This window comes from Mesocricetus auratus, unplaced genomic scaffold, assembly GCF_017639785.1.
Source record: "Mesocricetus auratus isolate SY011 unplaced genomic scaffold, BCM_Maur_2.0 Super-Scaffold_6730, whole genome shotgun sequence".
Lineage (NCBI taxonomy): Eukaryota > Metazoa > Chordata > Mammalia > Rodentia > Cricetidae > Mesocricetus > Mesocricetus auratus.
The window spans coordinates 67,839,570-67,854,289 of record NW_024429184.1 but is presented as its reverse complement, the minus strand read 5'-3'; the positions used below and the strand labels follow the sequence as shown (position 1 = coordinate 67,854,289).

At 38.8% G+C, this 14,720-nt stretch overlaps 1 protein-coding gene across 1 annotated transcript in view; it reads left to right on the top strand.

Annotated features, from left to right (window-relative positions):
* Window positions 1-14,720, top strand: part of Rab2a (RAB2A, member RAS oncogene family) — a 77,330-nt gene that overhangs the window by 50,900 nt on the left and 11,710 nt on the right. Inside the window, exon 6 of the mRNA XM_005066732.4 lies at window positions 1,442-1,553. Coding sequence (XP_005066789.2) covers window positions 1,442-1,553 — 112 coding nt within the window. The remainder of the gene's footprint in view (window positions 1-1,441; window positions 1,554-14,720) is intronic.

Here is a 14,720-nt window from a genome sequence, read left to right as displayed (position 1 = left end):
CCAAAACTTTATGCATTTTTAAAGGGATTTAGTCACAGTCTGATTTTAGAATGTGTGTGTGTGTGTGTGTGTGTGTGTGTGTGTGTGTGTGTGTGTGTGTGTGTGAAAATGTAGTCTAACCATAGCAACTTTCACGTAGGGAACAAAATTGGAAGATCTACTGATCTTACTAACACAGATTTTAAGATTGTTGTTGTTTTGTGTTATTGAATTGGGGAGGGGTGGTTGGTTTTTGTTTTGTTTTTTTCACAAAGTCTCTCTAGTTGCCTAGAGCTTCCTCTGAAGACAAAATGCTATCCTTGAACTTCAGTGACCCTCTGCCAGTTTCGCCAGTCCTGGAACTACAGAGCGATGTGCCTCCGTGCCCAGCTCGGTTTATGATAAGGCTCCTATAGTCACATTAGTACTTTAGTCAGATTTCTATTATTATGAGAAAAATGCCTAACTGAAGATCAAATTCAAGTGAGAAAAACTTTCATTAGATTAGATTGCTCAGTGCTCTTGCTTTAAGTCTATAGCAATGCAGTACATTGTGGTAGAAGCTCATCGCAGAAAAAAGAAAAACAAAAAATCTAGTCTGTGTGAGGTGGCCAGGAAGCAAAAACAGGAATGTAACTCATCAATACGTAGGAATGAACTTCCTAACCATGTGAGTGCATTTACATAAACAGCATTAGTAAAGGTTCGGAACTTTTATAACAAAGCATGCTTAAAGAAACTCCTCCCTTCATTAATCCAGTTCTCTATGAAAACTTGCAAGGAGACACCCAGCCTCATAGCTTAGATTTCTGTCTGTCCCTACCCATCTCCCGGTGGTTTATTTATTTATTACATACACGGTGTTCTGCCTACAGGCCGGAAGAGGGCACCAGATTGAATTGTAGATGGCTCTGAGCCACCATGTGATTGCCGGGAACTCAGGACCCCTGGAAGAGCAGCAGTCAGTGCTCTTAACCTCTGAGCCACCTCTCCAGCCCCCGTAATCCATGTTTCTTTAACACTTTGGATTTTATAAAGTTTCCTTTAACTTGGGGGACTTGAATGACAGATATTTTGATCACATTCTTAAAAACTGAGGCACTGTGGCTAGTGGATGAGGAGATCAGGCTAGCCCTTGTTTAAACTGTTACTTTTAGCCAAGTAACTTTCCACTTGGATAGCCCACTGTGTTTGAAAATGGAGTGCTATTCTCCAGCTGCCTTCCTGCTACTGCTATCAACATCTGGACATCCTGGAACTTGGACTAGAATATTTTTCTGCTGGAATTCTAGTCTCTTGAAAGTAGGCAATGTATTTCAAGCATTTTGACCTTCATAACACCATGAATAATGCAACTAATTCTTATGTATGCAGTTGTTGAAAATATGATCGCTGTCAAGTCCTGTGGTGCGTCTAGAGTAGTATGTTAGTAACTAATAAAACTCTTCTCCTCTCCGTTCAGTGACCTAGAGTCTAGGAGAGAGGTGAAAAAAGAAGAAGGTGAAGCTTTTGCCCGAGAGCATGGACTTATCTTCATGGAAACTTCTGCCAAGACTGCTTCCAATGTAGAGGAGGTGAGGGTTTGCATCCATTTGCTTACAGGCGTTGTGTTCTAGTCCTTAACATTGTATTGACTGGTCTTCATCGTGTAAGCTTAAGTTTCTAGTAGTCCTTGAATAGGACAATTGCTTTTCTTTGAAATGTTTTATGATGGGTATTTCCTATCTGGCTCTTGCATTGTCTTCTGAAGTCCTGTAGCCTGTGTATGTCAGTACATTCGTGTGCAGTATCACTGTGTGAGAATCCTGCTGCCTTTAATGGGTGAAAATTACATTATCTCATAGTCCTTCATTGATCTAGTCAGCACGAACTATTAGTTTTCTGAATATATTTTCATGCTATATTATTTGGAGATACTACACATAGATGATTAGAATTGCTATATTCTGTATTTTATCAAAAGAGGAAATGAGACTAAGTAGTTTCCTTGAAGTAATGCTGAATTTGTGCTCCTGTGTGAGGACAGCTTATAAAAATGAGAGAGACCCAGTAAAACAGTGGCCAAGGAAAGGGTCTTTTGCATCAGCTAACAAAACACTTTAGATATGGTATCTCATTAGTAAATATTAAGTTAATACTCTGTGCTCTTCAAATTAACCCTTAAATTCAGAAATTAACTGTAGTAATTCTGTGACACTGGTTTATTCAATGAAGAAGTCTTCCTTGGTAAGATACACTTATCTATACTTGATGAAATATCCTGTGATGATTCTAAATGTATTTCTTACATTTAGTGCTTGTTAGGAGCAGTAATTACAGCTTGATAACATGCATTTCCCTTCACACATAACACCGGTGAGAAATCCCTTCCACCCTTTTGTCAGTCTTCAAGTAGAAATGCACATGTATATCTGAAGCCATCTGTTTCAGGGAGCTTCTCCTCTCTTGGTGGTGTTGTATTTGAAATCATAAAGGCCAGTCTTTGGTGGGGAAGGGTTTCAAGACATCTGAAGCATATCTACATTAATGAAGAATCACACTGTGAGATCAGATAACAAGGCTTCGATTCATGCAGAGAGTTTAGATTTCTAATTCTGTCTCTAATGCCTTTGTGTGCTTTTTTTCCTCAACAAACAGTGTTCATTTGTAGTAAATTGCTGTTGTCCTGTTGGCTGAGTATTCTAATGAAATGTATGTTTCTGGAGTAAGTAGATGAGCAGCACTATAAATCTATGTTTATGATTTATAGACTAATTCTTTTTTTTTTTTTTTTTTGGTTTTATGAGACAGGGTTTCTCTGTATTGTTTTGGAGGCTGTCGGTCCAGCCTGGCCTCGAACTCACAGAGATCCACCTGCCTCTGCCTCCCGAGTGCTGGGATTAAAGGCGTGCGCCACCAACGCCCGGCTATCCGGCTATAGACTAATTCTTTAAGTTTCATCTGAGCAAGAATTTGCCTTACTCATAACAAAGCAACATTTTACTTAACAGTGAAAACTAATTTGCCTCCCAAAAGCTAAACTTACTATGATGGAGTTTTTTTAAGATGGATGATTATACTGTTTCTAAAAGGGGTAGAACCAAGTGGGGCATAGTGAGGAATGCCTGTAATCCCAGCACTCTGGAGGCTGGCTCAGAATTGCTGTGAGTTTGAGACTAACCTGGTAGCTAGCTTGTGCTACTGAGAAGAGAGACTAGTATAACCTGCTGCCAAGTAGAGCTAAAACAGAAGCCACAGTCCCAGGAACACACCTTGATACAGCAGAGTTCTTAGGGGATCTGTAGGACATAGGTTGCTTGTTGTTGTAGGCTAGGGCCAACAAGGTCATGAAACATGTGTCTTCATAAAGCCTACAGGGTGCTAAAACTCCCAAAGGGTGTCATTCCCAAGCTCAGTCAGCATGCCTGCATCACCCATCCACAACTGAGAAGCAGGAATTGCCAGCATTACCAGCATCCCCAGCTTCCAACTCCAGCCCCTGCATAGGCTCAGGCCTGTGAAGACTGTAAGTAGATGGAGGACTGGTGTGACCCTGCACGAGGCCAGAGTGCTCCAGTGCTGTTTACATAAATAAACCTGAGGTATGCCCACCAAAACTTTAAAAAGAAGTTTTAGAAGTTAAAGTATGATCATTGAAATTAGTCTGATAGGGGTGTGACTGAGAAAAGACATAGGAAATGACATGATTAAACAAGAGAAGCTGGTGCTGGGAGGTATCTCAGGGGGTACAGGCACTGGCTACTCTTCTAGAAAACCTTTATTCCCCCACATGGCCCCTAACAACCGTCTTTAACTCCAGTTCCAGAGAGTTGCTGCCTCTTCTGGCCTTTGTACATACTGCATGCATGTTGTACCTAGACATAAAAGTAGGCAAAGCACATATACATAACATAAAAACAAATCTTTAAAAAAAAATTTTAAAACAATGTAAGTTACCCATTTTAAACTGCAGAGATAGACTATCGGTGCAGCATAGTGGTATAGCATTTGCCTCGTATGCATTAAACTCCGGCTTTGATCCCTGGAATCCCAAAAGATAAATTTTGAAGAGGCTTGTTTAAAACTGCAGGAAAAAAAATAGATTGGAGAGAAAATGAATAGTACCAAATAGACTTGTGGGATTGCAACAAAAGTAGTTATGTATTATTAGTCCTGAGAGAAGAAGGGAAAGGATATGTCTCTGAAAAGATACTCAAAACAAAAAAAATGTGTGAAAACTTCACAGATTATGAGGGTCAGGAGAAGTACCTACAGATTCAAATTAAAGCCAACCCAAACCAAATAGCACCAAACAAATCCATAGCAAAGAAAACTCTGTATGGTCAAATTTCTGAAAGCAAAAGAAAAACAAAACTTTAAAGCAATGAACAACAACACCTCAGGGTGTTTGGCGTGTGGGACGCAGCAATTCAAGAGACAGATTTCTCATCAGAAACCATAAACCAGGCTGGGGAGATGGCTCTGAGAGTGTGACCACTTGCTGCTCCTGCAGAGGACTGGGATTCAGTTCCCATCATTTATGTGGCAGCTCACAATTATCTGTAACTCCAGTTCCATGGGGTTCCCACTCCCTTATCTGGCCTCTAAGAGTATTCCACATATAAACATACAGACAAAGCACTCATATACATAAGATGTTTTCCAAAGAAACCATGGGAACCAGAAGAAAGTAGAGCATTTTTCAAGAACTGAATGAAAGAATTGTTAACCTAGAATTTACTACCACAAATATCTTTCAGGAATGAAGGAAATATCAAGACATTGTCACATAAATAAGTTTGTCAACAGCAGATCTACCAAAGACAAATGTCTACAGGAAATGAAATGATAAAAGAAAAATATCTCAGAGCATTTCAATAAAAGAAAACATACTAAAAATAAAGCTGAATATGACGCATTGTTAAGTGTTACGAAGTATGTCTGATGGTTGAAGCAGCCCTGCTCAATGTAGTTATCAGTGTAGGCAAGGGGAAGTCTTTTAAACCACAGATAATGAAGGCACATCACAGAAAGTAAGATCTCTAAACTTTACTAAGTTTGGTAAAACTAAAGCACTAGTAGACAGTGGCTAGTTATATATGTATGATATAAAACCTTGTACTGTACTTGAAAAATTTTATAAAGAGACACCAGAAACAATATGTAAACCAAATTTAAGTCTAATAAATGTTTAAAGCAAAAGAAAGTAGGGAAGCTGGGCATGGTAATGCATTCCTGTGATCCCAGCTTCTTGGCATGTCAACATAGGAGGATCACAATCAATTTAGATAATTTAGGGGAAGCACTGTTTCAGAATAAAGGTTTTTAAAAGGGCTGGCATAATGGTAGAATTTTTTGGCTAATAGAAGTGAGCCCTGCTAAAACACACATGCACAGGAAAGAAGGAAGGGGGCACATGATAGACTTGGGCTTTATATGTCAACAACAACAACAATAATAATAATAATAATAATAATATGTAATGGAAAGCTCAATCAAAAGATAGAGTTAAGCAATGAGGATTAAATAATATATGTCAGCTATGAGGAGTCTACAAGAAACTTTAAATATAACAATATAGGGAGATTGAAAGTAAAGTAATTGAGAAAATTCTATTTAAACATAAATAACAGACAGTGGAAGCTGGGCAATGGTGGGTGGTGGGTGGTACACCCCTTTAGCCCCAACACCTGGGCAGACAGATCTCTGTGAGTTCTAGGACAGCCAAGGCTAACAGAGAAACCCTGTCTTGGAGGAGGAAAAAAAAAAAAAAAGGAAAGTAGAAGTGGCTATATTTGTAACAAATGAAGTAAATATAAGAGACAAAGGGGTATACTCCATAATAGGTCAGCTCACCAGGAAGACATTGAAGTCTGTATTTAACAGACTTAGCTTAAGATACCTAAAGCAAAACTGGTACAATTGAAAGAACTAGTTATGTCCACAGTTAGAAAATGTTAGAAAATATAAGCTCCCTTAAGTCCCTTCAGACCATAGACAAAATGCTGGGTCATAAAATAAAAAATAGAACTTAAAGTATTGAAGCCATGTAGTTTAATTTCTAGTCACAGTAGAATTCAACTAGAACTCAAGAGCACATAGCTGAAAACACTTGTAAATAAATTAAGTATGGTTCTAATCTGTGTGTCAAAGAGGAGGTCTCAAAAATACAAAAACATAATGAGCTGAATGTGAATACAACTGTAGCATGGTAATTTGGGGCAGACTGTTGAGACTGCCCTGTAGGAGATAGTATATAGCATAAGTGCACACCGAAGGAACAGACGTCTCAAATCTTTATCCTTCCTTAAGAGCTCAATGCAAGATAAAAGAGAAAATAAAAAATAGGCATAGTGGTACAGACTTGTAATGTCTCCCAGGGTGAGGCAAGAGAGATCATCAGTTCGAGGCCAGTCTGGGCTGTGTAGATAACCTTATGTGAAAGGGAGGGAGGAAAAATCAATTTTATTGAAAACAAAAATCAGTGAAACAAACAGCTGGATTTAAAAAAAAAATCAATAAAATTGACAAACTTCGGGCAAGACTGACTGTCCAGAAGAAACAGCATCAGTAACAAACAGAAGACTGATGTATTGTAGTTCTTGAGATATAAAATGATAATAAGAGAGTGCTGTAAATAGTCATACCCACATAGAGATGACCACACACGATGAAACGAATCAGTTTCCCTTAAGCAAACCATCTGAATCCACCCAGTATCAAATAATTTCGGATTTTCAACCACTAAGACTATTTCCTGTAAATTCAGGCTCCTGGATACGATTCAGCAGCCCAGCAACATCTTCAAGGACCAGTTTCTGTCTATCCTGCTCCTTTCCTTTTAGTCTGTTTATCCAGCTTTGTGATCATGTGCTAACAGTACCTAAACATCCCACAGTCAGCTGGTAACTTTGAGAGCTTTAAATATGGGCATGGGAAACCCAGATCAAGGTAACCACTGAGCCATACTGGCTTGTGGGATTTTACAGTAGTGGTGAGGTGATACTGGCAAGAATTGCTAACCTGTGTGTTCTGTGCCAGAGCTGCAATTTCTTGGCTGCATATTTTTCACTATGATTTACCTAACGAGACAAAACATGGAGTTATTTGCTATGGAAACAGTGGTGTGGTAGATGAGAGGTATTTAGCTCAAAGTCTAAGAGAAAAGTGGGAATGGTCACCACACTCTAGGCACTTGGGAGACAGGCAGAGGGATCCCTGTGCGTTTGAAGTCCCTGTCTATACAGTGAGTTCTAGGACAGCCAGAGCTATGGAGAGAGACCCTGTCTCAAGAAACAAACAAAACACAAACAAATGAAAGAAAGAAATCAGTAGGGTCAGATTGGTTTTTGGTTTTTGATTTTGTTGTTGTTTTCGTTTTTTTTTCTATTTGAGAATTCTGAATGTTTTAATAAAGAAATGAATATCACTTCTAGACTATCTTTTCCAGAAAGCATAAAGTAAAACTTTCCTTTCTATTTTATGAAAATAACAAAAAGAAAAAGAAAGAAAAATAACATTGCTCTGACACCAAACGAAAGACAGTACAAATACAGGAAAAGTACAGACTGGTAGACTTTATAGAAATACAGAGAAAAGTCCTCAACAAAATCCAAGCAAGTAGAATTTCAGTATGTATACATATATGTGTAATGAGGAATATGGAGCTACACAGGGTAGGTTTCATATAATATTTATTGAGGGAGAAGTCACTTACATGAGAAGCCGAGAACCTGAGGTTAGCGCTCTGTTGGTCTTCGAAACTCGACCCGAACCCCAAGAGAGTGCACGACTCCTTTCCCCCAGCTCTCATCTCCTGTCCCTACTACATGCTAATCGGACGTGGTCAGCGGTACAGATGCCTAAGATCTCTCCCTACAGTTCCCCTTTTAGTCTAAAGAAAAGATTTAGACTTAAAACAAAACTGAATTGTGTCAATATGCTAAATGTCTCAAACGTATATAAAGAAGATGATAAGGATATTTATGTATCAAACATCATGAATAGAAATAAGACGGTATGATGAATTACGATAAACAAATTATAAATTCCCAGAAGATGTAATAATCTACCTATATCCCATCCTAAGCATATCTGTTCCATCTAAACTTATCTGAAAGTGATGTCCAAGCCTGAACAACCTCCTTCTCCTTCCAATCCCAAACCTAAACAATTGAAAACTAACTCTAAATATGTGTAAATTATCTTGTAATATCAACAGTAGGGAAAGGGGGCCATAATATTCTCAGAATTACTTCCTGCTGAAAGGGGACGACAATACATGGAATCCTGTAGGAAGAAAATGTTAGTGTAGTGAGTCTCGAGTAGACTGGGTACAACATTTGTACCCAGTCTCTGCCAGGAGATGCTTGATTGAAGTTCTTGTCTGATACTCTGACCAGAGTGTAATAAGTAGGTGCACCATATTAGCTGATTAGTCTGGAGTTGTTTAGAGCAATGTAGTACCAAACTGGTTTCAGGTTGGTAGTTGTCAGTTTAGATGCATCAAGTTGGACCAGGTAGAATCAGTGAAGTAGGGCCCCATTTTCATTCCAGAGTGTTCAAAGATTGCTGTTAGGAAATTCTTTGTTCTCTGTGGAAAACTCAAACAAAGAAATTTCAACTTATATGTATGCATACCGGGAAAGGCAACAATAAGAAAGATAGTAAATATGAGGAAAATTAGACTTTCAGAGAAAGAAATGAGTATAGACAAATGACAGTCCCTAGATTTTTGCTTTCTTCTGTCTTACATCAGTTGGCTTCTTGATATAATACAGAAACTCTGAAATCTGCTTGGATTTACAGGCGGCAAGCCATATCCAACTCCAAAACCAGCATTGGTTTAAGTGAATTGGGACCCAAAGAGTATTAGGAAGTAAAGAGAAATAAATTTTATAAGGATATAAGTTGAGAGAATTGATACCAAATATCAGATTTTTCTTTGTTTGCTGGTTCTTTTGGCTAGTCATCCTCTCTTCTTTAGGTATCTACATGTTCAGTGTCTTCTTGCCTTTTGGAGATGGGTTTTCCTGTTAAGACAAGGACAAAACATTTCCCTTTTCTTTGTGAAGTCTCTATATACCTCGTGAAATATGACTGTGGATGAGCTGTCATCTTTCCTCCTCCCAAGGTTTCCCCTGTTTGGATCCAAAGTGTTTCTTCTATGGAAACAAAGGTGAAACCCCTTCCCCAACATAACACATACCCTAGTTTCCAAACCAAATACACCAGCTGATTTAGTTCAGAAGTTTTTTTGTGTAGTCCAGTGTTTTTCTGCAGCTGTTTGTCCTTTCTCATTAGCATTAAGAAAGTTTATTATTAATAAAACATTATGTAATCTGTGTTTGGGGGGTCTTTGTTCCCTCTGGTTGTTAATGGAGCATTTCTTTTAAAGTGCCATTAGATCTCGCAGCCACTGCTTGTCTTGTGGGATTATATGGTATATCAGTTATGTGTTTTATGTTATATTTGAAAAACTGTTCCAATTTGCTGGAGACATATGCTGAAGCATTGTCAGTTTTTATTTGGGCAGTTATACCCATAATGGCGATCACCTCTAAGAGGTATGTGATAACAGAATCAGCCTTTTTAGAGCTAAGAGCAGTGGCCCATTGAAACCCCGAAAATGTGTCTGTCGTCTGTGCACATATTTTAAACTTCCAAATTCTGGAAAGTAAAACACATCCATTTGCCAAATTTCATTTCTGTGAATACCTTTGGGATTACTGCCTGCTGGTAATGGAGTTTGATTACAGAATGAACAGGTGGGGAAGTTTCTTACTATTTCCTTGACTTGTTGCCAAGTCATAGAAAAATCCTTTTTTAAGCCTTTGCTTTTGGTGTTTTTTATGAAAATTTGAAGCTTCTGGCATATTTCCTATTAATAAACGAACAATCTCATCATTACCTTGTGCTAGAGGACCTGGCAGACCCATGTGGGATCTAATGTGTGTTATATATATAGGATGATAGGATGGATTCTATTTCTGATAGTTTCCTGCAATTGTATAAACAATGAAGTTAATTCCGTATCATCAGGAATAATGTGTAAAACTACTCTCTCTGCATATTGAGAGTCAGTAACTATATTGAGAGAGTCTGTAAATTCCATTAAGTACCATGAGAATGGCGTACAACTCTGCCTTTTGTACAGAGTTGTAAGGGCTTTGAACTACTTTACTTATATTTCCTGATTTATAACCTGCTTTTCCTGACTTGTTTGCATCAGTATAGAATGTAGGGACTCCAGAGATTGGCGTTTTTCTTACAATATGTGGAAGAATCTAAATTGTTTTCTTTATGAAGTTGACTCTCTACATATGTGTGTATATATAAAACATATACATTATGGCCAAATGAATTTCTCTAAAATAATCAGTGCTTGCTTGGTATCCAAAATTGAATCATGTAACCTTGATCATATCAGTTGATACAAAAAAGCATTTGGTGAAATTAGTTACTCACCCATGCACTTTACTTTTTTCTTTTCTTCTTTTGTCGTTTTCTTTGGGGGGGAATTCTCGAAAGTAAAAGTAAAGAGAATTTCTTCAAATCATTAAAGAGTGTGTGGGAACACATATGACTAAGGCTAATGGTATCCTTCATTACAGAAAGCCTAATGTCTTGCCCCTTAGTTCAGGTACAAGGAAAAATGCCTGTCTCTGCTCTACTGAGCATGCTGATGGAAGGTCTAGCCGGCACTGTTGCGGGATTCCTGCCTGGGTCCCGTCACTACTTTAGCCCCCAAATAACACACGAGACACTATATTAATTATGAAGCTGTTAGCCATTTGCTGTGGTTTCTTAATGGCTAGCTCTGACTTAATTATTAACCCATGATTACTAATATATATTTTTATAAGGTCTTATCTTACTGAGAATGCCAGACTTGGGCTCTCTCCTCCCGGGATCACATGGTGACTATTCTTGACTACATTTCCCAGAATCATCCTTGACTCCTAGTCCCACCTATCTTGCTTCCCTATTGGCCAATAGTGCTACCATGCTTTATTTTATCAACCAATAAGACAAACATATACACAGAAGGACTTCCCCCTTCACTGCACACTATTAGAACATATGAAGATGTACAGCTCAGGACAGAAAAAATAAAACCATGAGTGTCATAATTACATCAGTAGGAAATTTTCCAAGAATTTACAAGATAAAAGCCTAGAATTATTAAGGTAGTTCAACAAGGTTGGTGGATACATGATAAGCACAAAAATCAATTATATTTCTCTTAAATACTAACAATGGAAACATGAGCTTCCATTTTCAGTGTTTCCTATAATTACATAAAAATTATTTGCTTAGAAGTAAATCTGAAAATCTCTATAGCAGTCTAGGAATATGACTCAGTGGTTAAAGTGCTTGGTTTGGCCAACAGAAGGCCTGAGTTTGAATTATTAGACCTGCAGAAAAGTCAGACACTATCACAGATGCCTACAACCTCAGTATGGGAGATTGGGGAGGGGAAAAAAACAACAACAACAGGCAAATCCTAGGAGCCTGCTAGCCAAATCAATGAGTACAGTCTCAAAACAGAAATCCATACCTTTACTCCCAGTCCTTGAGAGGCAAAGGAAGATCTCTGAGTTTGTGGCCAGTCTGGTTAGATAACACCAGGATAACCAGGGCTACATAAACCCCATCTCAAAAAATTTTAAAAGGTAGAAAAGCAACTGAGAATGACTGACACCTACTACATTCACATGTCCCATATGAGCATATTACCAGACATACAAAATTAAATGTATATATGACTGTTTGTGTGGGGGCACATAAAAAGTACAAAGTAAAAGATCTAAGTAGATGTTCCTTGTTTGGAACATTTAGCTTGTCAGTGATGACTGTTGTTTGAATGAAAATGGCCCCCATATAGTATCATAGTGGGGTAGCACGATTTGAAAGGATTAGGACATGTGGCCTGGCCTCATTGGAGTAGGTGTGGCCTTATTGGAGGAAGTGTGTCACTGGGGGTGGGCTTTGAGGTTTGAGAAGCTCACACCAGGCCCAGTGTCTCTCTCTTCCTGCTGCCTGCAGATCTAGGTGTAGAACTAACTACTCTTCAATACCGTGTCTGCCTATGTGCCATCATGCTTCCCACCATGATGGCAATGACTAAACCTCTGAAACTATAAGCAACCCCCAAATAAATGTTATCCTTTATAAGAGTTACTAAAAAATAAAATGGGGGGGGGGGAAACTGTTGATAAATGAAAATACTGGATGAACCTCCAGGCAAGTGAGCTCACTGAAGTCAAGCACCAACCCTAGTACACTGTGTGATTCCTTCTGCCCCCTTTCCTTGAGGTGATGAAATTAGAGTCCACAGAACAGATGAGTCACTGCCAGGACCCAGGAGGGTGTTACATGGGAGGAAGTGCACCAGGCTATAAAAAGACAAAAGTTAAGAGTGTCTTAGTCACTGTTCTATTGCAGTGAAAAAACACCATGACCAAGGCAACTCTTATGAAGGAAAGCATTTAATTGGGGGCTGGCTTGCAATTTCAGAGGCTTTGTCCATTATCATCACGGTGGTGGACATTACAAGCAGCCATGGTGCTGGAGAAGTAACTGAGAGTTCTACTTCCTGATCTGCAGGCAGCAGGAAGAGAGAGAGACTGGGCCTGATGTGGGCTTTTCTTTTGAAACCTCAAAACTCACCCCCCAAAAACACATTTCCTCCAACAAGCTCACATCTTATTTAATTCTTCTAATTCTACCAAAGAGTTCTACCTCCAGATGACTAAGCAGCCAAATAGATCAGCTTATGGGGCCATTCTTACTCACCTTACAGTCTTAAAATAATTCTCTTTTTATTTGTTTATTTTGGTATTTTGGTTGTAATAGTGTACCATGGTTTTCTAAGAAGTCACCAGCAGGAAAAACTAAGGAGAAGCCATACTAGGTGACTATATTACTTCATACACTTGCATACCAGTTGACAGTTGTGTCAAAATAAAAAGAATTTGGTCAAAAAATAATCACCAACGTTATGGGTGAAGAGGTCACCTATAGTTAAGAGGTCACTTGATGGTGAAGAGCACTGGCTGCTCTTCCAGAGGACTTGGGTTCAGTTCCTAACACCCACAAGAGAGTTCAACCATCTGTAAATCCAGTCATAGGGGAACTGATGCCATCTTCTAGCCTCTGTGGGCACCTACACACATGGTGCACATAAACACATCCAAGCACTACACTTAAACACACAGACTATAAAGCAATCTTTAAAATGCTAATAACCAACTTTCATTAAGTGTAGTCCTTTATAAAATATAAGTGACCTTTCTGTAAAAAGGTACTATGATTTTGATATTTAAAATGTGTTATTTCACTGATGGCCCGAAAGAAGGAACAAAGAAAGCATCCACTCTGTTCAGTGTGCTGCTTCTGACATGGATGCTGCAGTGAGTAACCTCAGTATTATAACGTGTCCTGTTGATGCTGGTCCATGGATCCATGTCCTCCTCCCCTATTGTAGTTGTCCTTTCCAGTGCAAGTCCCACCAGTATCCTTCTTCAACAGTACTCTACATTGTTTTAGTAATTGCCTCTGATGAGCCTACTGTTTTCACTCTTATTAGAACTGAGGCCATCGTCCTTAAACTAGGATTTTAAATTTAAAACAGCACCAAAATAATACTTTCAAGTTAATTTATGAGGATGAAAACAAGTGATACCCCATTATGCCTAAATTAAATATTACTTTTGAAGGTAAAAATGTCTCAGGTGTGTCTATGGAGAAGTGAATAGGGGTCACATAATACACAAATATATGTATGCATAAACATTAATTACACACAAACATGGTAAGTCTTCTTCATTACAAGCATGTCTTTGTTAGCAAACTGCTGTTTTTATGTATTTATTTTCCAAATTATAAGTTGTAATTTTCACATAGCAGATGATACTGAGAGTATATTGCTCTTTTGAAGTAGATTCTATACAACTTATGGTGGTGACTCTAAACACTGAATGAATACATGCATAAATGTGGTACAAGTACCCCTCAGACTTTGTTTTCCTAAATGCCAACTTGACACAAGGTAGAGTTACAGGAGAAGAGGAACTTCAATTGAGAAAAAGCCTCTATCAGATTGCCTGTAGGCAAATCAGTAGTACAGTTTTCTATCGGGGTGAAAGCTGAAGAATCAGAGAAGCAGAGCAGCCAACCACTAGACTTCTTACCCTTCTTACCTCTACCAATGCTCAGACTGCATCATCAGACAGCATCCTCAGACTGACTGCCCCAGACTGCACTCTGAGTTCCTGACTCCTCCCGTCTTGTATTCCTCTCTGCCCAACCATATCACTCCCATCTCCACCTCCCTAGTGCTGGGATTAAAGGTGTAGGATCCCAAGTGTAAGAGTCAGCTTTGTGTGAACTCTACTTCTCTTTGAGACTGAATCAATTTTGTGTAGCCCAAGGTAGCCATGAACTCACAGAGATCCGCCTGCCTCTGTCTCCCGAGTGCTGGGATTAAAGGTGTGCACCACCACTGTCTGGCCTGTATGGCTAACTAGTGTGACTAGCTTTACACTCTTCAGGCAAGCTTTATTTGTTATAGCATAAACAAAACATCACCACAATTTTCTTCATGGATGAACTCATCTACCTTGATGGTTGCCATAGCTAACAAATGGATTTTCATTCCTACCTTGAACAGTCTTTTGGGTGCCTTTGGTTACTCTTAGAAACAGCTTTTGTAGCTTAGTGACACAGTCTCTTTCTGCCTCTCCAAACTTCTCAAGGTT